General features: G+C 41.7%; 2 protein-coding genes and 1 long non-coding RNA gene across 7 annotated transcripts in view; 2 read left to right on the top strand and 1 right to left on the bottom strand.

The window, feature by feature from the left end:
• Positions 1–23,444, top strand: part of nebl (nebulette) — a 130,058-nt gene that overhangs the window by 90,544 nt on the left and 16,070 nt on the right. The window lies entirely within an intron of this gene.
• LOC121629222 (nebulin-like) overlaps positions 1–23,444 on the top strand; it is a 61,481-nt gene that overhangs the window by 31,895 nt on the left and 6,142 nt on the right. The window contains exons 34-54 of one of the 4 annotated variants that reach the window (XM_041968834.1): positions 268–378; positions 1,878–1,988; positions 2,111–2,223; positions 2,343–2,439; positions 2,509–2,619; positions 2,764–2,871; positions 4,168–4,278; positions 8,044–8,154; positions 8,332–8,442; positions 8,615–8,725; positions 9,877–9,984; positions 10,151–10,261; positions 10,429–10,536; positions 11,059–11,169; positions 12,338–12,448; positions 15,600–15,710; positions 16,632–16,733; positions 18,853–18,954; positions 19,136–19,240; positions 22,280–22,384; positions 22,480–22,587. In XM_041968834.1, the coding sequence (XP_041824768.1) occupies positions 268–378; positions 1,878–1,988; positions 2,111–2,223; positions 2,343–2,439; positions 2,509–2,619; positions 2,764–2,871; positions 4,168–4,278; positions 8,044–8,154; positions 8,332–8,442; positions 8,615–8,725; positions 9,877–9,984; positions 10,151–10,261; positions 10,429–10,536; positions 11,059–11,169; positions 12,338–12,448; positions 15,600–15,710; positions 16,632–16,733; positions 18,853–18,954; positions 19,136–19,240; positions 22,280–22,384; positions 22,480–22,587 (2,277 nt within the window). The remainder of the gene's footprint in view (positions 1–267; positions 379–1,877; positions 1,989–2,110; positions 2,224–2,342; positions 2,440–2,508; positions 2,620–2,763; positions 2,872–4,167; positions 4,279–8,043; positions 8,155–8,331; positions 8,443–8,614; positions 8,726–9,876; positions 9,985–10,150; positions 10,262–10,428; positions 10,537–11,058; positions 11,170–12,337; positions 12,449–15,599; positions 15,711–16,631; positions 16,734–18,852; positions 18,955–19,135; positions 19,241–22,279; positions 22,385–22,479; positions 22,588–23,444) is intronic. The other 3 variants (XM_041968836.1, XM_041968835.1, XM_041968837.1) reach the window with 3 other exon arrangements.
• LOC121629245 lies at positions 150–22,509 on the bottom strand. Its single transcript, XR_006008350.1, has 3 exons — positions 22,432–22,509; positions 12,745–12,754; positions 150–160 (listed from the first exon to the last, which is right to left on the bottom strand). It is a non-coding gene; the product is annotated as an uncharacterized LOC121629245 (long non-coding RNA).

The raw sequence follows: 23,444 nt of genomic DNA on the forward strand, positions 1-23,444 counted from the left end.
ACGGACTGTACACACTCAGATCACACACACGCTGCACTGACGGCTGGATCTGCATAAGTGGTGGATTTAAAGATTTCTCAGCATCTGTTTTCTCCCTTTTTCATTTTCCTGTTGTTTAGAATGTCCTTGTTCAGGTTCTGAGATATTAAACATTGATTTTCTTCTTCATCCACCACGTTGATAAACCCTCCCGTTAGACGCTCATTCAGGTAAAACTAGCAGGAGTTTTAGTCGTGATGCGTCCCTTTGTCTCGCTGTCTCTAACAGAAAAAGTACACGGAGGAAGGGAGGAAGGAGATGACGTCGTCTTTGTACTCGCAGCTCCCTGAAACGTCAGAGACACAGTTTGCTCGGGAGATGACTGCGTTACTGAGCGAGGTACAAACTTCTGCTTTTTCTCTTCTCTTTGCACATGTAGACGTCCTGAAATTTAACATGTTCTAAACAGAAACAGAGGATTAGCAGGGCGACCCTAAAACAAGGCTAAACCACCTCAGAACCAGAGAGGCGAACAAATTAGTAACATCCCTGAGTAAATAAAGGACTTTTAATAGATTAATTTTATTATTTTTTTTTTATTATTGTTATTGTTATTATTAATATTATTATTATATTATTATTATTATTATTATTATTGTTGTTGTTATTATTATTATTATTATATTATTATTATTATTATTATTGTTGTTGTTATTATTATTATTATTATTATTATATTATTATTATTATTATTATTATATTATTATTATTATATTATTATTATATTATTATTATTATATTATTATTATTATTATTATTATTATTATTATTAATAATAATAATATTAGGCAAGGCAAATTTATTTGTATAGCACATTTCATGTAAAAGACAATTCAAAGTGCTTTACATAAAACATTTCAGCAGGGTGCAGAAAGCAATAATAATAATAAAAAGATTAAAAGAAATGCAATTAATGAAATGAAAACAGATAAAATGCAAGAAATAAAATTTCAGTGTGGGGAAAGACAATATTAAAACATGATTCCAACTTAAAAGAACCAGATTTAGATTTTAACTTCTAAATAAAAACTAGTTCCATGCAGCAGAGAACAGGTGGGTCTTTAACCTGGATTTAAATAAAATTACCTTGTACCTTTAAATTAAAATATTATTATTATTATTATTATTATTATTATTATTTCAAACAAAAACTAAACATTTAACACAAAATCAAAGCTTTCAAATTTAAAAAAGGATTTAGGATTAAACCCTTTTGTCAATAAAACTTAAATATTGACACTTTTACAGCATTTCATCGGGATATTTAAGCACAATTCAAGCCAACAACCAAGATTCTGTCGTAGAAATCAGAGCACAGTTCATTACTGCTTCTAAAAGTCCACCCAGCAAAGAAAACCCACAGAAAGCAGCTGGTAGAACCTGGGCCTGAGCTCGGTGGTATTTCAGGATCTGCTGCTTTAAGTAGCCGGCGTCTCTCTACGATTGGAGGGTTGCTGCTTTAAGTAGCCTGCGTCTCTCTACGGTTGGAGGGTTGCTGCTTTAAGTAGCCGGCGTCTCTCTACGGTTGGAGGGTTGCTGCTTTAAGTAGCCGGCGTCTCTCTACGGTTGGAGGGTTGCTGCTTTAAGTAGCCGGCGTCTCTCTACGGTTGGAGGGTTGCTGCTTTAAGTAGCCGGCGTCTCTCTACGATTGGAGGGTTGCTGCTTTAAGTAGCCGGCGTCTCTCTACGGTTGGAGGGTTGCTGCTTTCTGTCGGTAGAATCTGTCCAAAAACATGTAATCCATTCACAAAATACAACATGCAGAATTTGAGTAAAGGATTTATGTCCCGCGTACCTGATTTGAAAAGTTAGAAAAATCTTTTTGTCTTCTATCTGTAGAGCAAATATAAGGAAACTGGGAAGAAGAGCCAGACTGTGAGCGTTTACTCTCAACTCCCGCAGACCAGCGAAATCCAGTTTGCCAAAACTGTATCTGAGATCCAGAGTGAGGTACGTGTATTAGTCCAAAGAAGTGTTTTCATAAAAACTTTTAGCCTCTACAAAGGAAAAATCTTACATCTTACAGTGTTTAAAGTCCAAAAAACGTCTCTGTCCACTTCTTCCTCTTTTAGATCAAATATAAAGAGGCCGGAAGAAAAGAAGCTTCCAGCTCTCTGTACTCGAAGCTGCCTGAAACTTTGGAGACTCAGCACGCTAAAGAGGTCTCACAGCTGCAGAGTCAGGTTTGTATAAACAGCCAGTCCAGCTTCACGTGGCCTCATATTTACTCCTCCTCAAACCTCCAAACGAGTGACAAGTGGAAGCTAAAGTCTGTCTCCCCTCTTTTATCGTCTCATTGTAGACGAAGTATAAACAGGAGGTGAGCAGCTCTCTGTATCATCAGCTACCTGCAACCACAGAGACCCAGCTGGCTAAAGACCTGAGAGACATCTACAGCGAGGTGAGAAACGTGGACAGAAAAGACCCGCTGGGTCAGCGTGGAGAGTTTCTAATGTTCCTTTTTCTCCAGGTAAAGTACAAAGAGGACGGAAAGAAGGGGATCAGCAAGAACTTGTACTCTCGCCTCCCAGAGACGGCAGAGATGCAGTTCGCCAGGGAGATGTCAGAGATACAGAGCGAGGTGAAGACCCTGAACGCCTCACACAGAACAGAGTCCGACAGGGGTTTTATTTTTGTTTAACATGAGAAAAGAAGACTAATTAAATTTAGTTTTATTGTTTTACTTATTGTATCTCCGTCTACATCTTGTTTTTTTCGCTTCAAGACAAAGTACAAGAAGGACAAGGAGGACCTGCCCAACACGCTGTATTCACTGCTGCCTGAAACTCTGGAGACTCAGTTTGTGAAAGAGATGGCCGAGACGCACAGCGAGGTGGGGAACGAAGACCGGTATTAATCCCGTTGTATAGACACATCTCTAAATGGAAGCGCTCCCTTCTTTAAAAGATAATCTAATCATGTGGAACAGCAACAATATTCTGTGAATTCTGCCAGCAAATCCTTCTATGAAGAACTACGAACCCCTCCGGGCCACAGAGATCCAGTCTGTCCAAAAACTAATATAACAACAAAACAAAGTCAATATTTGCACGTTTTCCAGTGCAGTCGAATCAGATAATAACCCAGTTTTTTAAGGTATTGATTGAGTGATTGAGATCTGCTTATTGAAAGAAATGCTACACATAATAAACATGATAAACCAAACCGAGTTACTTATGTAACCTCTACCTCCGTTACATACAGAATAAAATCAACACATGAGGAAAAGTAAGTAAGCATATAATTTTCAAAGAAAACAAACCATTTAAACTGGCTACCGTTAAATAACATCTTCTGGTATTTAACGCAGCTTAATTTAACATCTATCATCGTAAAGGATGTTTCAATGTATCACACGTTTTAGTATTATCAGTACAAATAACTTTTTACTCGCTTAAACAGGATTTTAATTCATTTATAATCAGCTAATTCACTAAATGTGTGTGTAGTTGGATGAATAATAGATTAGTCGATTCATGACAGAATTTATTAGTTAACATTATCATGACTTTGTGTTTGCCTAAAATCAAACACACATCTGATTAGTGAAAGATATAAAATACACAGTCTTTAGTTTTATACAGCAGTGCAGTAGATGTAGATACACAGATGTATCTGTGAGGGTTTTTCAGGACCTGAAACATCTGCAAACATCTGCAAACGGGATTGTGTCAGATTTAATAGGAGCCAAAGGGATTTGGGAAGAACTGCATACATGTAGAGGAATTCTGAAAGGACTTGGGATGAAATGAAACCCGGTTGGTCTACATGGAGTTTATATCTCAGTGTAGAGACTAAATCAGGGGTGTGTGCTCTCTCTCAGCCACTCCAGTACATTAACACATCGTAGATAAACTGACCCGTTGTCTATTCTGGTCCTGTTATCAGAAAACCATTCAGTCTTTACTCTCTCTCGCTCTCCTCCACCCAGTCTTGTGTTTTAAGTCTTTTTAACAAGCTAAGCATGACTCAGCGTTTATTTTGTTCTGTTTTCTCTGTTGGTGCTTTTGTGAATCTGACTCAAAGAGCAACAATCATGTTTTTCTTCACAGTGAAACAACATTTAAGGCCAGGAAATTGTAAAATACACCTAGAAATATTTAATAATAACTGCCTTTACGTTCTGCAGGTGAAATATAAGGAAGCAGGGAAGAAAGAGGCCAGTAAATCTCTGTACCACCAGCTACCTGCAACCCTGGAGACGCAGCATGTTAAAGAGGTTACTGAGCTGCACAGCGAGGTACACACATCCATTATTCACTTCCTCCCATTCACATTTCATGACTGAATATTTGAGCATGAAAACATTAAAGAGTAACTCGTTCATTTTGTTTTGTTGGTCAGTTTGAGCATGTTGAAGTTTTTGCTCTGCAGTAGCTTCAGTGAATGTTTTTTATCTCGCCTGCACTGTGCTGCGTTCTCCAGACAAGGCTGAAAATTAAGACGTTACTCATCAGATTTATTAAATTAATAATATTTTGCACTTTGAAGACACTCGGTGAAGACTTTCAGCTCTTTGTAATTCTGTTTGAGAGAAAAGTTTTCAGCGTTATGTCAATGGAGAAAAGAAGTTTTCATGTGATGAAACTTCCAACTACGGAAGCTGAGAGCAGCCATTTTTTTCTAATCATAATCTTAAGATGAAATTTTTTTTATCTCGCGATAATGACCTTTGTTTTGTCAAGATAACGACATAATTAAGGCTGAAAGTACGTGTGTTAAACCTGTTTTTATTGATTAAAATGGACCCCATGACAGCTGGGGGGAGGGGCTACAGTCATGTGTAGTTTTGTGAATGATTGGTGGTAAAACTTAATTGTCAGACACCTCACAGTTTCAGCCTTTGTCAAATATGATAGAAGTAAAATCGGATGTACTGATTAGTGATGGATGTTGCTTGATCTGACGTCAACTTGCATCCGTTGGACCCACCAGTTAAGGTGTTGGAGAGAAGAAGATAATGGGTACACTCGTCCATTTTCAAGGACAGTCCACCTCCTCATTGCCCCACACCCCTCCAGAACACTGCAGAGCTCCTTCAGCTACAGACTGCTGCATCCAGAGTCTGAAGGAAATATTGCAGGTACTTGATTCCTACAGCAGTTAGACTGGAAACCAGCACTGCTCCCCAGTAGACCACAAACACACTCAATAAAAGCCTCCCGTTTGGAGTCCTTGGACGGGGTCTTGGAGAGCACTCCTTCTGTGGACACCTTTGTTCCGGGCTGGGGGACTTCTTTACTCACGTGGACAATGACACTGAAACCTGGAGGGGCATGATTGGGAGGAGTGCCCCCCCCCCACATATGAATAGGAGGCATAAGAGTGCCCACATGTCCACTTGGCGCCCGGACACTCTAGGCTCTGTCTTAGTGTTGCTTGACCTCAGCGCAGCCTTTGACACAGTTGACCACACTATTCTTTTAAACAGACTCCACGACATGGTTGGCCTCACTGGTACTGTTTTTAACTGGTTTAAATCCTATCTAACAGATAGAGAGTTCTTTGTTAACATGAAGGAATCCTCGTCCAAGAGCTATAGACTAACCTGTGGTGTACCCCAAGGCTCGGTTTTAGGCCCCACCCTTTTTAATCTTTACATGCTTCCTCTTGGTGATGTCATCAGGAGACACGGCATAAATTTCCACAGCTATGCTGATGACACACAGTTATATGTTGCCGTGACTCCTGATGAGCACGGGCCCATTGATGCCTTGTTAGATTGTATTTTAGATATCAGAGGGTGGATGGCAGAAAACTTCTTGCAGCTCAACCAGGACAAAACAGAAGTTTTAACGATTGGACCTGAAGCTGAGAGAGAGAAACTGAAGGCCAAGCTGAAAACAGTAGCACTCAACCATTTTAATCAAGTAAAAAACCTGGGAGTGATTTTAGATGCAGATCTCAGTTTTGAGCCGCATATTAAAAACATAACTAAGACTGCTTTTTATCATCTAAAGAACATCTCGCTCATCAGGCCGTTTCTCTCTCGAGCCAGTGCAGAGACACTGATTCATGCTTTTATCACATCAAGATTAGATTACTGCAATGCTCTTCTTTCTGGTCTTCCAAAGAAGTACCTGAACCAGCTGCATCTTGTACAGAATGCAGCTGCACATCTGTTGGTAAAGACCAGAAAGAGGGCCCACATTACACCAATTTTAAAGTCTCTGCACTGGCTCCCCGTCAGCTTCAGAATTGATTTTAAGATTCTTTTATTGGTTTTTAAGTCTCTTAATGGTCTTAGCCCACCTTATTTATCTGATTTGTTTTTGTCTTATGAGCCCACTAGACCCCTCAGGTCCTCTGGTACTGGCCTTTTAACTGTTCCCAGAGAAAAAACAAAAACCCACGGCGAGTCCTCCTTTTATTACTACGGCCCTCGTATGTGGAACAGCCTGCCTGAGGACGTGAGGGGAGCACCTAGTGTGGATATTTTTAAAAACAGACTCAAGACCCACCTTTTTAGTTTAGCATTTTAAATATTTCTTTTATTATTACTATTGTATTTATTCATTTCTTTATTCTTAACACACAGGCTGTATTCAGCTTCTATTTATTTATCATTTATGTATTTGTCTTATCATTCTGATTCTCTTATTTCACGGGTTCTCTTATTTTATGGGTCTTAGCAATATTACTATTACTTTTATATCCAGGGTTGGTTTTTAGATTGTTTTAGATTTGATTTTACAGTGTTTTATCTCAGTGTTTCCCCACACCACTAGACCCCAGAATTTATGACAGTGTTTCCTTGGTCCTTTTAACTTGCTTTTACCCTCTGTGATGTGTGTGTGTTTGATGGGAAGGGGTGGGGGGTGGGCTTGCTGCTATTGGGTTGGGGTTCTGGGGGATTTTACTCTCTGTAAAGCACCTTGAGTTGCTATTTCTATGTATGAAAGGTGCTATATAAATAAAGTTTGATTTGATTTGATTTAGGCTGCAGTTCGATGATCGACTTTGTAGTCGTATAGTCGGACTTGTGGCCGCATGTCTTGGACACTCAGGTGAAGAGAAGGGTGGAGCTGTCAACTGATCACCACCTGCTGGTGAGTTGGCTCAGATGATGGGGGAGGATGCCGGTCAGGCCTGGCAGACTCAAGCGTGTTGTGAGGGTCTGATGGGAACGTCTGGTAGAGTCCCCTGTCAGAAAGAGTTTCAACCATGTCCTGGGTGAGGACTGGGTCTCTGCTCTTTGCGGATGATGTGGTTCTGTTGGCTTCATCGGGCCGTGATCTTCAGCTCTCACTGGAGCGATTCGCAGCTGAGTGTGAAGCGGCTGGGATGAGAATCAGCACCTCCAAGTCTGAGACCATGGTCCTCAGCCGGAAAAGGGTGGAGTGCGCTCTCCGGGTCTGCAATAGGGTCCTGCCCCAAATGGAGGAGTTCACGTATCTCGGGGTCTTGTTCAGGAGTGAGGGAAGGATGGAGCAGGAGATGGACAGGCGGATCGGTGCGGCGTCTGCAGTGATGCGGACTCTGCATCGGTCTGTCGTGGTGAAGAAGGAGCTGAGCCAAAAGGCAAAGCTCTCGATTTACCGGTCGATCTAATTTCCTGCCTTCACCTATGGCTATGAGCTGTGGGTAGTGACCGAAAGAACAAGATCACGAATACAAGCGGCCGAAATGAGTTTTCTCTGCAGGGTGGCGGGGCTCTCCCTTAGAGATAGGGTGAGAAGCTCGGTGATCCGGGAGGGGCTCAGAGTAGAGTCGCTGCTCCTCCACATCGAGAGGAGCCAGATGAGGTGGCTCGGGCATCTGGTTAGGATGCCTCCTGGACGCCTCCCTGATGAGGTGTTCCGGGCACGTCCCACATTCACCCTTTCTTTCTGCTGTTTTTTTTTTATAAATATATATAAAAGTTAAAACAGTTTAACAAAATTACAGATTCCAGGATCCTTTTTCTGCCTCTAAGAGACAGAAAATAGTTATATTCCAGAAATGGGTATTTCCTTCCTTGAGCGTTTGTGTCTGAATCAAACTCTCCTGCTGCCTTTTTCTGCAGAACAAGTACAAGCAGAGCGGGAAAAAGTCCATGTCGTCCAGTCTTTATGCTCAACTACCTCAGACGACAGAGACACAGCTTGCTGCTAAGATGTCCGACCTGCAGAGCGAGGTGAACACATACAGAAACATCTACTGTAACATATTCAGTAATCTGACAAATTCTGGGTCTCTGTGTTGTGATATCAGATATGAGGGAAAGGTCACAGCAGTGAGGAAATATCTCCATCCTGATGTGATGGGTCTCTCAACTTCAGTCTCCTCTGCATCTTTCTGTCTTTCTGTTCAGAGTAAATACAAGGAAGATGGAATCAGGAGCCTTTCTCAGAGCTTCTACTCTCAGTTACCTGAAACCATTGAGACTCAGTTAGCAAAAACGATCTCAGAGCTGCAAAGCGAGGTGAGAAAAATGTGACTTTCCTTATTGCTTTGTGTTCATTCTTTCATCCAGATATACGTGTTGAAAATCACTCATAGGTCTATAGAAATACTGTTCTATGACATTAGGTTCTGTTTTCAGGATTCGTACAGCAGCTGTTTGACGTATTAGCAAATGTTTCTGACACCTTCAGGCTAAGTACAAGGAGGCGAGCAGAAAGGAGGCGAGCAGCTGTCTGTACCATCAGCTGCCTGAAACTCTGGAGACTAAACATGCTAAAGAGGCTACTGATCTACAAAGTCAGGTACACACTCACAGATTCACACATGTACTGGGCAGGTTATTAAACACCTTTATCAGCGAAGGACGTTAACTTGCTTTAATGCATGTTGTGAAAGAATAAACTAAGTCTGTTGCAGCAGACAGGAAGGATTCTCAGTTGTCCATTTGTTGGTTTAAAGTCTTAAATTGTTTCACTTTTGAGATGAATCAGCTTAATTTATTGACTTACCCGACTTTTCTACATATTTGAGTGTTTAGCAGTATTTCTTATTTATATGTTGTCAAAGTATTTACTCTTTGGACTTTGATATTTTCTCTAGTGCTGGAAGGCATAAAAAATGTCCTTAAAGGAAAGTTTCAGAGTTTTGTTCATTTTTCCAGTTTGGGTCTTTTTTTTGCTCACATTGGAGTGTAAAATATTGATAAGCACAAAAGTCTTTGAAGTCAGACCCATACTGAGCAAGAACACCATGGCTGCTGCAGTGTGATATAACCGCCTGTTCTCACACCAGCGCCGTCATATTCTGCTTTATCGTCAGGACACTGGCATCAAGCGTTAAAGCTTGAGGTAGACTAAGGTTTTCAGCATGTGGGATATCTGATTATAAATGTTGTATTTAAAGCCGGACCATGACTTTTCAGAAACCCTGCTTAGTAGATTTGTTGTTTTTTTCTCTGTGGATAAGATGCCCCCGGGGTGGCCATGGCTACCCAACGCAAGCAACAACAAAGTCCCTCAGAGGGCTGGCGTTGCTCTCACAGAACTACAGTCGCATCCAGAAATTCCTGTTTTCTAACAAACTCAACCTTTTCTTTTGTTTGTTTTCAATTATTCTCTCTGATCGATGGTTTTCTGAAGGTTATGGTTGTCGCTTGAGTTTCGTTCTGTGTGTGTGTGTGTGTGTGTAGAAGTAGTTTCACTGTTAAACAGTGGGTTCTGCTGTTGATTTTATTTAATGTGAATCATCAAATGTAAAATGATCTCTGGCTCTTTCAGTCACATTCCTTCTCCAAGCTCATCTGGCAGCAATAATCCGGTCAAAATGTTAACTGTAACTCCAGTTACCTGAAATATGCCGTATACTGCTGTGTAAATGAATTAAATTTATTTGTTTGATTCAAGGACTGTTTTCAGGCGTTTTGGGACACATTGTCATTGTCTGTGCTCTCCAGGTGAAATACAACGAAGGTAAAAAGGATCTGAGCAGCAACCTGTACTCCCACCTCGCTGAGACAGAGGAGATGAAGTTTGTTAAAGCCGTCACTGAACTTCAGAGTGAGGTGAGCAGATCACTGCTAAGAAAATGCTTCACTTTTCAAGTTTCGTTTCAGTGTTTCAGTTTGGGGAAAAAGGATCATGTGACTCGCTCGCTCATACATTGAACTTTGAGTTTTTATGGTTTGTTTATGCTCTTTGCATTGTCTCATGTTAGTGTTTGTGTTCCAGAATAAATACAAGGAAAAAGGCCGGCAGGAGATCAGCAGCAGTGTTTTCCACCAAATCCCGGAGACTAAAGAGATGGAGTTTGTAAAGCAGATCTCTGAGCTTCAGAGTGAGGTGAGGTGCATCATAAAGCTGTTCTGAAGCAGATTCTGATACCAGCACAGATGGTGTATTTAGTGTAGTGTAGTGTAAATTCATTCTCACAATGAGCCTGAAGGTTCAAGGAGAATGTTTCTTTTAGTGCCTGTTTTTCAGGAGTGTTTATTGTTGTTTCTTTTTAGTCAAAGTACAAGAAAGATGTAGAAGATCTTCCCAACAGTTTGTACTCAGTGCTTCCTGAAACTCTGCAGACTCAGTTTGTTAAAGAGATGGCGGAGACTCACAGCGAGGTGGGAAACTGTTTGTCTGTGTGTGTGAGAGAGGATTTTAATGTGTACTTTAGGTTTGATTTGTTCCTGGAATATTACAGATAAATAATTCATCAAGAGATGCATAGATGATTAGTACCCTGTAAACATACCCTAATCTCCCAGTGGGGTGCGGATACAACATCCTCGGTGTTTTGTTTTGTTTATGTGCCTTTAAAATGTGATCTTTTGATCTATCTTGTGTATTAAAACACAGAGTCTGCAGTGGGTTATAAAAGACGTGTGTATCTACATATCAGCTCTTTCTGAATTTGAACTTCATCTGTCTCCGTCCATCAGCGTCAGTGTCTTTAACGTAAAGTTGAGTGTCATCTGCAAACACATTTATAATGAGCCCGGGTTTTATCTGTTCAGGAATAATGGTCAAAACATGATGAAACATGGAGGTTGTTGGATGGTGTCATGATAAAAGAAATGTAACACAAATATCAGTTATTGTGTGTATACTGAGCAGGAATTAATTTTTTTTTCTTGTACCTCCAGAATAAATACAAGGAGGCTGGTAAGAAGGAGCTGGTGAAATCTCTGTATTCTCTGCTGCCTGAGACCAAAGACACTCAGCATGCTAAAGAGCAAACTCAGCTGTACAGTGAGGTAGGATTTAACCTGCTCTAATGTCGTGTAAACAGTTTGATGTTCAATATTTAAGTCACCTTTGATAATCTGCTACCGATCATCAAAGTCTATTTACTGAGCAACATGACGTTAACAGACATTATGTTGAGGTGTTAACTTCAAATACGAAACCCATCTGATTGTAGACTTTTTTCATGTTTGTGAAGCCACCTTATCATTCTCTATAAATAAAAATATAAACAAGAAACAACTGGAATGATATATATATACACACACACACACACAACTGTGCAAAAGTCTTGAGTCGCTCTTTTTTCCTTCTTTTCCTTCAGTGCAGCCACACTTTCCTGTAATCTTTTAAAGTAACCCTGAGCAATAGTTCTGCAGCCAGATGAAGTTTTAGTGGAAGTTTTGAGCCAGTGTTGTTTCTCCATAGAACATACAACTTAGCAAAAGACCAACTAACAAGATATAAAGGTTTGGCAGATAAGAAAAAGATTTTTTTCTTCCAATAAGGTTATTTTCAGAAAGCTGAAAACCTGGTATATCTAAGCATGAAATGCAGTTTGCACTTAAAACATTTGAGGACCAACTGGTGGCTGATGAGAAGCCATCTTGAGGAAGAGAAAGGGTGAAAAGGCTGAAGTAAGCAAAAAATGACAGAAGAACTAGAGAGAAACTCAGCAACAACAGGTCTGATGGAGGAATGAATCTTCCCCACAACCTGGACCTCAACATTACTGAAGCTGTGTGGAAACACTTGACAGAGAATGAAACAAAAAGTAGAAAACATCCAAAGAAGAGCTTTGGAAAGTCCTTCAAGAAGCCTGAAGAACTATTCTTGCAGACTACAGGAAGCTTGTCTAAGAGGGTTCAGTCTGTGTTAAAGAATAAAGGGACTCAGAGGAAATATTGACTTTCAGTCTTGTTAAAATTGTAGAAACTCCTTTTCTTATACACTATTTTAATTTATGTTCGAATGTTTCAATAAATCTTAAACTGTGTTTTCCTTGAGATACAAAGAAACGAGGAGTGGCTCAGGACTTTTAGTTTACATATTTAATTTATATATTGCAGCATTAATATTTAAAACTACTATTTGCACTGTAAGATAAGTAATACTGCAGAGCCTAAATGTGGCCCCACAGCCTCCTCAAAGCCTCTGTTGTTGTGTTTTGTGTTGCAGAAAGCTTACAGGGAGGAGGGCAAGAAAGAAGCTGAGTGCTGTCTGTATGCTCAGATGCCCCAAACCATCGAGACGGCCTTCGCTAAGGAGCTGACCAAAGCCCAGAGCGACGTAAGTCTGGAGTCAACCTCACAGAAAAGTCACATTAGTGAACATAGTCTGAGTTACAGTCCACCTACGGTGAGAGCTCCGGTGAGCAGTGAAGATGCTTCAGATTTAACTTACGCAGCAACATCCCACAATCCTCTCAGTTTAACACACACACACACACACGGTGGGACTGTGTGTGTGGTATCATTCTGCTTGCAGAAGCGTGAACAGAGGGAGCAGCTGTTTGCTCCACAGCCTGAGGACACAGCCGCTGACCTACTGCCCAAAACACCCCCCACACACACAGAAACACACACTCACACACAGCTAACAGACTGCAATGGCAGGTCGATGCTCACACACAGGGACAGACACGTTTCTCTCATGATCTCTGCTGAAAACTGACCACTAAATCTCTGCAGATCAGAGACCGGAGCACAAACGAGACCACATGTAGATCTCATGTTGCCATCGATCTCTGACTGCCCTGCTGTGTCAGAGCAGAGAGCTTGGACTGGATGGCTGCGATCCAGAGAAGCTCAAACAGACTGGATCTGGAGCGTTAGCAGGCTGGGTCGATGCCTGGAGCTGTTTGTGTTGTTCATGGAGCTGGTCCCAAGCAGTCTGAAGCCAGAACCCAAGGCTTTCCAGCAGCACAAGATGATCAACGTTTTTTTTACCTCCCCAGAGAGTTTTTCAGTCTTGCAGCTCATTTGTGTAGAAAAAAGCACAATATTATGATTTAAGAGTCATATGATCATAAATAGCTGAAGTTGTAAAATATTAGAAAAGAGCAGAAAAGTCTTTAGTCCTGATTCAGAATTCACACTTCGGAGAGTGTAAAGACTACAAACCTTCTCTGAATGAGGTCTAAATGGATCATTATGGAGCAGCAAACACTGATGTGATCCACTGTTCTGATCTGAGGAGCTGATTGAACCAGACAGTTACTCCATTTATTCTACAGAACACTAAGTATTTCTTTTTAACTCTTGTTTCATTCAACTTAACTAAAATTAAGAGTCAGCTATTACAGCAAGGTCTTTAGCACAGAAGAAACGTTGCTGTGAAACGTTACCCTGACACAAACACACACACAAACACAGATATTGATCTTATTTTTTTTTGTTCAGAGCACAGTTATTGCTGATTACACATGAGGATAATGGTTTGATGTCAGTCAGCCCAGAGGGGCAGAAAATCTGGTCCATGAGTAAACTGGGGCGCAGGCCTGATGCTTTTCTGGTGTCCTGACCGAGCAATGCGACACTAACTGGAGCGTATAACAACCAGCAGCCCAGACAGCCTCACTTTCTTTAGAGCACTGGAAGACCTGACCGCATGACAAAACAAGAACAATTCATACATTTACAACCCCACCTCCCAAACCATTGGGACACTGTGTGAAATGTAAAGAAAAATAGAATGCAATAATACCACAAACCTCATTAACCCAAATTTTATTCCCAGTAAACCGTAAACAACATAGTGGAAAACTTTTCTGTGGTCAGATGGATCAACCATGGACGGCGTGTCCTGCAGACTAAAGAGGAGAGGGAGCATCCAGCTTGTTATCAGTGGACAGGTGAAAAGCTGCATCTCTGATGGGATGGGGCTGCATTAGTGCCTATGGCGTGGGCAGCTTCCACATCTGTGAAGCTCCATCAATGCTGGAAAGTACATGAAGGTTTTAGAGCAACATCTGCTCCCATCCAGACAACGTCTCTTTCAGGGAAGGCCTTGCAGGTTTCAGCAAGACGATGCTGAACCACATCCTGCATCCATCACAGCAGCATGGCTTCACAGGAGAAGAGTCCGGCTGCTGAACTGGCCTGCCTGCAGTCCAGACCTTTCACCAGTACACAACATCTGGAGCATCATGGAAGCAGAAATCCAGCAACCAAGGTCCAGGGGCCTCATTTCTAAAGCTGGTGTAGGAGCAAAACGCCAAATATAGTCAACTTCTGGGATTTATAAAAAACAAACTTGGCAGGAGAATGTTCTCCCTCCACAGCGTACGCACAAAATCTGGAAAACGGGAAACTGCGACACCACCAGTCCAGAATAAAATGAAGGAAATGATGAGGTGGAGAGTCTGCTGCCACCATTTACCAGTCAGTAAAGAAGATGCAGAAGGAAGCTTCACTAATTTATTCAGCGATCCAGCAGAGTGGGACAGACTGGAGGTCTAGAAGTGATGCAACGCTTATGAAACACACAAGAGGTGGATTTCCTTTATTTATTTATTTATCATTTATCCTTTTGTAACTGTTGTCCCAATTTCCATCAAGACCATCTTCATTTCCTGGAGCTCCTTGTCTACCAGGTTACTAGCAGTGATGGTGTCCCTCTGCACCTGCAGGACATCCTCTGAGGACACGGCTGCTGCGGTGCTGGGTGGAGTCTCTGGCCTCACCCTCTCCACCCACATCTGCAGCCCCGCCCACCCATCTGAAAGCTGGAACTACTTTTTATACCGTGCCGAACGTCATCCTGGAACTACTTTTTACACCATGCCGAACGTCATCCTGGAACTACTTTTTAAACCGTGCCGAACGTCATCCTGGAACTACTTTTTACACCGCGCCGAACGTCATCCTGGAACTACTTTTTACACCGTGCCAAACGTCACCCTGGAACTACTTTTTACACCGCGCCGAACGTCACCCTGGAACTACTTTTTACACCGTGCCGAACGTCACCCTGGAACTACTTTTTACACCGTGCCGAACGTCACCCTGGAACTACTTTTTACACCGCGCCGAACTTCAGATTCACTATCAGCTCATATTTTCCTTGAACTTGGCTTGATAAGATTTATAAATTTTTGCATTTTGTGTTTATTTCTATTTTACGTAGAGTCCTGACATTTTTGGAAAAATGTTTAAACTTGACTGTAAGCTGAAAGTTATCTTAGTTACTCTCAGACCTCTAACGTGTCTTTTCTACTTGTATTATGTTAACATTTTATATGTCTGGGGGTTTAAATTTAAATTTATATTTGAAGATAATTTTTTATGTAATTTATATGCAGAATGAGAAGCAACATTTTCAGCAGTTTTTATCAAGTATTTTTACACAAACAGAAATGAACAGGTTCAAAAATTTTATTATTTTATTCCTTATCTTTAATCCCATTTATGTCCTTTTTCCTGTTTCTGTCTCTCTGCAGAAGTTCTACAAGGAGAAGTATAATCGAGAGAAAGGGAAGTCCAGCTACACGAACATGAAGACGTTGCCTGAGGTGGAGCACGCCATGGAAGTCAGCAAGAACCAGAGCGATGTAAATCTGAATACAGAAGTTTTGCATGTTTCAGACAACAAAACAAAAAAAAATTACAAAGCACAACTTTTAACTTTTTGTTTTTTGTTATTTGGAGTCACGTTCTTTTAAATAAATATGTAGGCGTGGCACTGCGTCGACTCAGCTCCTTCTAGTTTTAACGGTGCAAAAGGTGAAATCATTTCACCGCATTGTTTGCTGCTGTGCACTTCCTGTAGACCATGAGCCCCACCTTCCTCTACGTCTTCCCCACCCCCAACCTTCCTCACCTGCAAACGGATGTACGGACACGCTGAGCAAAGCATCATTTTGTAGAAAAAGTCAAAGTAACTTAGAAGAGCTAACTCCCAGTCAAATTTTAGCCTCATTAGCTCTCGCATTGTTCTCCTCTTTGGAAATACAAGCCAGTGGTAATTCAGGTTATGCCTCTTTCCTTATCCAATAACTTCTTCGCCAACAACAATAGCTTTTTATTGGAGGTAATGTTGGATCGTGGTGTTCTGCAGGTGAACGTTTCGTTCTGCCCTCCACTATTTCGCTGCCATTGCTCGCTTGTTCCAGCTTTTTATAAGCAGAGAAGGCCGAGGGCTCGTAGAGGAGGGAGGCGGGAGGAGGTGGTGATTCACATGAACCTACATGAATCTACATGAACTTACATGAACCTACATGAACGTTCATGAACCTACATGAACCTACATGAACGTACAGCCGGACCGGCTGGTAAACACGGAGCTGAGATCCACACAGAGGGACGGGGCGTGACGTCCTGCTATACTCTAGATGAAACTACTCTGGTTCTTCACACAGCCATTTTAATTCCTTTTATCTAGAAATGATGAATTTCCGCTTGGTGCTGCTTTAATGTCTCACTCTGTTAACCAGCAGCATTAAATGCCTAAAACCTGCCTCTGCTGGTCCCAGGTCAGCTACAGAAGAGGTAAAGAGGAGCTTCATCACTACAACACGGTGCCTGACAGACCTGACATCATCAGCGCTACCAACGCCGCTAAACTGGCCAGCGATGTGAGTCCGTGTGTGTGTGTGTGTGTGTAACAGTGTCCCATTCTTCTGTACATGAGTCTCCGTGACAACAGTCGTGTTCAGCAGCTGTTCTCTGAGAGAAGTGCTGATTAATTATACAAAATATTCAGCTGCTGACACCATGTTGTTATGCAAGAGTTTTCCTCTAGCTCCAGCTTCACAGGAAGTGTGTGAGGCTCTGTGTGTGTGTGTGTGTGTGTGTGCGTGTGTGTGTGTGTGTGTGTGTGTGTGTGTGTGTGTGTGTGTGTGTGTGTGTGTGTGTGTGTGTGTGTGTGTGTGTGTACATCTTTGTGATCTGTGTTTTTAGATCTTGGAGCATGTGGGAGTTTAGTAAAGTAAGGACTAAGAATTTAGGGTTAAAGTTAGGATCACGTTCAGGTTAGGGCAGTGCAGTTGCTAGGAATTTTAGGCTCCTAGAAAGAATATTGTCATGGGCCCCTCCACCCCGTCTGCATAGAGGAGCCTGGGGTGTGTGTGGGCCCTAATGGGCTGTGGACCCTTAGAATTGTCATCACCTTTCCCCCCTAAATAACGCCACTGGGTTAGGGTCATTAAAAGACTTGAAGAGCCACTGTTTGTGCTTTAGCTTCCTTTCATTTTTCAAGATACCAGTTTGTTCTGTGATGTTAAGTAAAGCGGGGTACACACATCAAGTTTATCGGACTGTTTTTGTCCTTCCCGACCAAGGACGGCAAACACCCGAGATTCTCCTATAAAATGATCCTGTGGTCGGAGATGTGTATTATGAATAAATTTGTCCCAACAATCGGCTCCAAATCGGGTCGTGGCCGACAATCTGAAGTATTAAACATGTTCAACATTTACAAAAATCTTCGTGTGTGTGGAAAGCCGATGACTCCTGAATTGTGACCGTGTGGATGGTGACATGGAGCAGAACGTAGCCAATCAGAGAGCGAGCTGACTGCGGAGCAAGGAAGGATAAGGGAGGAAGGTGGATGAACACAGCTTTAATCCAGATAACTTCAACAAACAAGGCTGGAAAACAGAAACACGGACAGCACCGGGAAACGAAGAACGAGAGTAACTGAGGGGTTAAACTACAAAATAAAAATCAGAAACGAGACCCAGAGACGGCCAAGATGAGAAACTAAGGAACTGACAAGTACAGAGAATGAACACAGGGAGGATCTCAAACCAGAAAACCAGGACAGCAAATAGCAAAGAAAAATCCAACAAAACCAAACTAAAAGCCACATGACACCATCCAGAATGTTTCACGTCCACGTAAAAATGAAGGCATGTCAGAAGCCGAGGAAAACATGGAAACTGGATGGAAATGGAAGAAAACAATAAAATAACAGTTGTTAGCAACTTTCCATCACAGACAAGGTGTGACGGGTGCTTCTGTCCACATGTTCAAAATATAATTAGGTCACCGTAGACGTCCAGAAATGATGAGACTATAATGTGTTTTATTGTAAGTTTTGTTTTAGGAAGCTGTTCATGTTTTCTAGCCTTCTTTTTTTAACAGCTGTCTTTGAAATGGCGGCTGCCATGGACCCCAGAAAGACTAGCTGGTCCCACTTTGGAGACAGCGAACGGGGATCTTTTTAACAATAAACATTATGCTGAATCATGACACATTATTTATTTATAACCTTATGTAGCCATACAAGGCACTGCCTCTGAATGTTTCAGGTCTCAGCTCCTCTGTTTTGTCCCGGTTTTCTTTCTATCTGCTTCTCCTGGGTCCCATTTCTACAAACCACAGATGTGCTTTCTGTTTTTATACCGATGGCAGTTTGGTCTACATGCCTCTGAAATGAGAGGACGTCTATTCTGTGAAATTGTGATGAAGTGGCTTGATGAAGTAAAAGCCTAGACGCCTCTAAACTTTCTCCACACTAACAACAAGCAGACAGAGGTTCTGTTCTTTGGTCCTGGTGTTGATTTGGGTCTTCTGGCACAAGCTGTAATCCTACTGTCACCAAGCTGGGTGTTAAAATGGACATTTTAATGTAGACAAACGGGTCAGAGTGCAGGTGAAAAACAGCCTCCTTCAACTAAGACAGCTGACAGAAAACAAAGATTCTTTTGAAAAAACACGTGTTCATCCTGTAAATATGCACATCGTCCACAGGTGGCCTACAGGAACACTAAACAGCCTGTTTACAGCGACAGCTCACTTCTGGCCAGAACCGATATCCAGCACGCCAAAGAAGTGTCAAAACTGGCCAGTCAGGTAACGCAAGCACAGTTACCCAGCATGCACTGAGCAGGTGCCGGAGAGTGATGCATTGTGGTCTTAACAGACTTAGAAAACACACACTTATTAAACTGAATAGCAGCAACGAAATAAATCCATGAGTAGGTCTCTGTAGGTGCGGTATCAGCTGTGCTCATGCTCATCGCTCTGCCTGCAGGTGAAGTATAAGGAGACGCATCTGAAGAGCCAGAAACCGTGTTACAACCCTCTGGACTGCCTCTCCTTCAAGCACACGCAAGCTGCTGCTGCCCTGGCCAGTCAGGTGGGTGACACCTGTCATCACATGATCTGTGTCACATGACCATTCAGAGTTACGTTTGCTTTCCAGCAACATACAGAAACATTAATAAAGTTTTTTTTATTAACTTGTTTAATTGTCAGGGATGGAGCATATTTAAAAAAGAACACCTCTGTAAATGTCCCAGTTTTAGCCAAAGAGCTTGTTTTATATCTGTTCTTGTCAGGTTTTACAAAGGCTCCATACCATGAGGACAAAATTTAAATTGTGAGGAAAATAAATATTCATGGATCTAAATATGTTAATGTATTTCTCTCCTGCAGTTCGCTTGTTTGCATCAGATTATACTTGAATAAGACAGAAAAACAGTAAAAACAGCACCAGCATTCAACTTCACCACCACATAAAATAGATTTCCTGAAACAAACAAATACTATGTTTATCATTAAATATTAATTATGTGAAGAAATGCTGCAGACATGAGATCTGGAAGCAGCTGAATTGGCGTACAGACAGACAGAGAACTTACTTTCCATATAAACCAGGTTTCTGACTGATGTGTTTAACAGAACTCGTCAACAAATAAACAAATAACTTAATATTGTTTGGAAGAAAATGCAGTTTAATCCCTCCACAGACTTCTGATTTAAGTGTGAGATTAATGGAAACTGCAGAGCATGATGGTCTAATTTCCAGTTAATTATTTGTCTGCACAAAAAATAAACATTACAGCACTTAAAATTAATACATGTCCCAACAACTGATCAGATAAAGTATTTTTATTTTGCATAGAACAGATGTACACAACAGAAACAGGCCTGAAATTTAATTTGTTTGTCTGGATGGACGTTTGTCTAAATGAGGGGGTTGATTTTATTAAGTCCTTTACTTACAACCCAGATAAGACTCATCAGTCCTGCCAGGTGAGACTCTTACCTGGAACTGATCTACAAACACAGCTCGGTTCAGTAGTAATGAGACAGATATCAAAACACTGCGAAGATGAGAGCAAACAAGATTTTAAAAAGCAGCACGTTCTTTAACATCAGCACTCGTTCGCTGTATGAACCCAAACCGGCTCTGAACATCTTAAAATGGACCTTACTGTCATTGTTCCACATAAATCCCTGAAATAAAAAAGATGCATTTTAAGCAAACCAGTTTGGTCTCAGGTTTACATCAGATGAGTTAATTCTGTACAAACATGGAGGGAAGTTCATAAAACGGTTGAATGAAGCCACAGAAAGAAAAGCTGCTGACTAACAGTGACACAAAATAAAGCACAATTAATACTAGAGCGTCATTTGTTCAGTTCAAACCTGAACTGTAGACGTCTGTAAATGTTACAGTCTGCCACATTAATAAAACATCATTTTATGATTTCTGCACCTCCACCTCTGAGGAGAAAGTGCAGAAACTACTGATCCTGTAGTTTGGTTTCATCTTTTTAGTGTGGATTCTTCGTGTGGGGCTGAAAGGATAAATGCAGTTTATTATGTAATTACCCTGAGTGTCCCTTCCTGACAGATTCATAACAATTTAGCTGAACTAATGAGAGAAACTCGCTTTTGTTTTCTTCAGTTCACCTGCAGACACTTTTCAGCCTCTGAGATAAACAACTCTAAGAACACACTGTATCTGCTGGTGTGTGCGTGTGTGTGTGCGCCTTTCTCTTCGAAACACACTCTAAAATTCAGTCTGTTGTGTGGGCGTAACCATGGCAACCTTTCTAAAGCAGGAGAGGGATTGTGGGATGAGAGCTGGAGAAGTTAAAGAGGTTACATGCACACAAACACACAAATACTCATATACATACATGAACGTTTGTTAGAACTGTCAGAAAAAACTCTGACCTCAGGCCTGACCTAAACCTGGTTCTAGCCAGAACCCTAAAACTGCAGACCTAAATGCACACACACACACACACACGGTAACTGAACAGACATCCACATGTTTGTGTAAAGATGACGAAGTCTCATCCAGACTCACACACACAGATGCAGTTCGATTTTAGCTCCGTTTCCGCCCACACAGCCACAGAAAAGAGCCTCTCCACTTCACAGGGTTGCATAACAGCTTGTTGTGCTGAACGCTGCCTGGTGTTGGGGAATGCTGAACGTTCACCCGGAGCTGCTTCTGCCTCTCCGAGCATCAGGATGCAGGCAGATCTGTGAGGGCAGGTTTTCTCAAGAGTTCGGCTCTGAATCAGTGGGAGAAGCGTCCTGGTAAAAGGCTTGTGTGGAAATTAGAATTCACTTCTAACTATTAATGTTCACTTCCATAAATATGCACCGAACTGCATCTGTGTGCTGTATAGAAACATGTGTGTGAGGTTTTAAACCCTGGAGTTTGGGTCCAGTGGTTGCAACCATCTCTGTCATTACTGCAGCCAGAAAGTCTTTAATTTACCAGAGAGGGAAGATGCAGGATTCCAGTGTGTGTTCCATTTCAGTGTGTGTTTCTGTATGTGTGTGTTCGTGTTTTTAGACTGAAGTACATTATATTGCATCATAGCTGCTTCTTGTCTTCATAGTTGTTGTAGATAAAATGCAGACTGACAATTTCTGATTTTACAGTAATTTGAATCAACTTCTTGCTCTTAAACAAGGAAGCTTAGGCTGTTTAAGAGGGTTCAGACTGTGTTGAAGATTAAAACTGATCGTACCAAATCTTGAATTTCAAGCTCAACAGAAATGTACAAACTCGGTTTTTGCTCATTTACTGTATTTTATTCATGTTTGGATGTTTCAATAAACAGCTGCTTCCTGGAAAAGTGAGGAGATGAGTGGCTGCAGACTTTTGCACCATATACTCATGTAATAATCTTCTTAAAATCACAGGAAATTTATAAACTTCTGTCTTTCAGGTGAAGTATAAGTCCAACCAGAACCAGAAGCCAGAAGGACCCTCAGACTTGCCAAACCTCCTGCAGCTGGAGCACGCCCTGCACGCCAGCAAGCTGCAGAGCAATGTACACCCACACTGGATATGATGCAGAAACAGCTTCACTCACCTGGTTGAAGAAAGAATGATAAACTAGTTATGAGACTGTCTGTGTTTTAGGTGGAGTACAAGAAGAAGTACGAGCAAACGAAGGCTCACTACCACATCGCTCTGGACACGGCTGAACAGCTCCACCACAAGGAGAACGCAGTGCTGCACAGCCAGGTCACACACACACATTTATTTTTACTTTTCTGGTGTGTTTTCTTCACCTTCACACGACTTCTGTATCTGACGAGCTTCTGTTCTTGTGGCTTCAGGTGAAGTACAAAGAGGAGTATGAGAAGAACAAAGGTCGCTCTCAGATGGATTTCGGAGACACTCAGACATACAAAGTGTCCAAAGAAGCACAGAAGATGCAGAGTGAGGTAAGAAAAGAAAAGAAAAGAAAAGAAAAGAAAAGAGAAAAGAAAAGAAAAGAGAAAAGAAAAGAGAAGAAAAGAAAAGAGAAGAAAAGAAAAGAAAAGAAAAGAAAAGAAAAGAAAAGAAAAGAAAAGAAGCTTCCAGTCAGTCCATAAGTCCTAAAGAGACTGAATATTACCTCAGTGAGCCAGAGAACATTAGTTTTCTTATCGTTATGGGGCTGAAGACGCCGTCATCTACCTGCTTCAGAGAGTCGCTCCTCAGGAAAAGTCAGGCAAAATGATGAGGGTCATGTTTGATTTTCACAAAAGCTTCCACCACAGTTCAGCTTGTACTGATACAAAGCTCCATCCGGGTGGATGCCTCCACCACCACCTGGATGTGTGAATACCCAACAAACAGACGACAGTGTGTGAGACTGGAAGGTTGTGTGTCTGACATGGTGGTCAGCTGAGCTGGAGCACCACCAGGGACTGGACTCTCACCTTCTCTCTTCACACTGTCCACCTCTGACTTCCAGTCCTGAGTCCTGTCATCTGCAGAAATACTCTGATTACTCTGCAGCTGTGGGGAGTAGCTGAGTCCAGAGAACTGTTCATTCAGTTTGTAAGATGGTGCAGAAACAATCACCTCATCAAACAAAAGAGACGAGTGCTGACTTCAGGAGGAACCAGAGTATTGAGTCACTGAGTCACTGAGTCACTGAGTCAGTGTTTACATCCTGAGAGAAGAGGTGGAGGTGGTGGAGGAACACAAAGAGCTCAGCGTTCAGCTAGACAACAGACTGGAAGCATCTAGAAGAACCGACAGGGCAGACTACTTCTTAAGGAAGCTGATCTCCTTCCACGTCTGCACCAAGACG

Source organism: Melanotaenia boesemani, chromosome 18 (genome assembly GCF_017639745.1).
Source record: "Melanotaenia boesemani isolate fMelBoe1 chromosome 18, fMelBoe1.pri, whole genome shotgun sequence".
NCBI lineage: Eukaryota > Metazoa > Chordata > Actinopteri > Atheriniformes > Melanotaeniidae > Melanotaenia > Melanotaenia boesemani.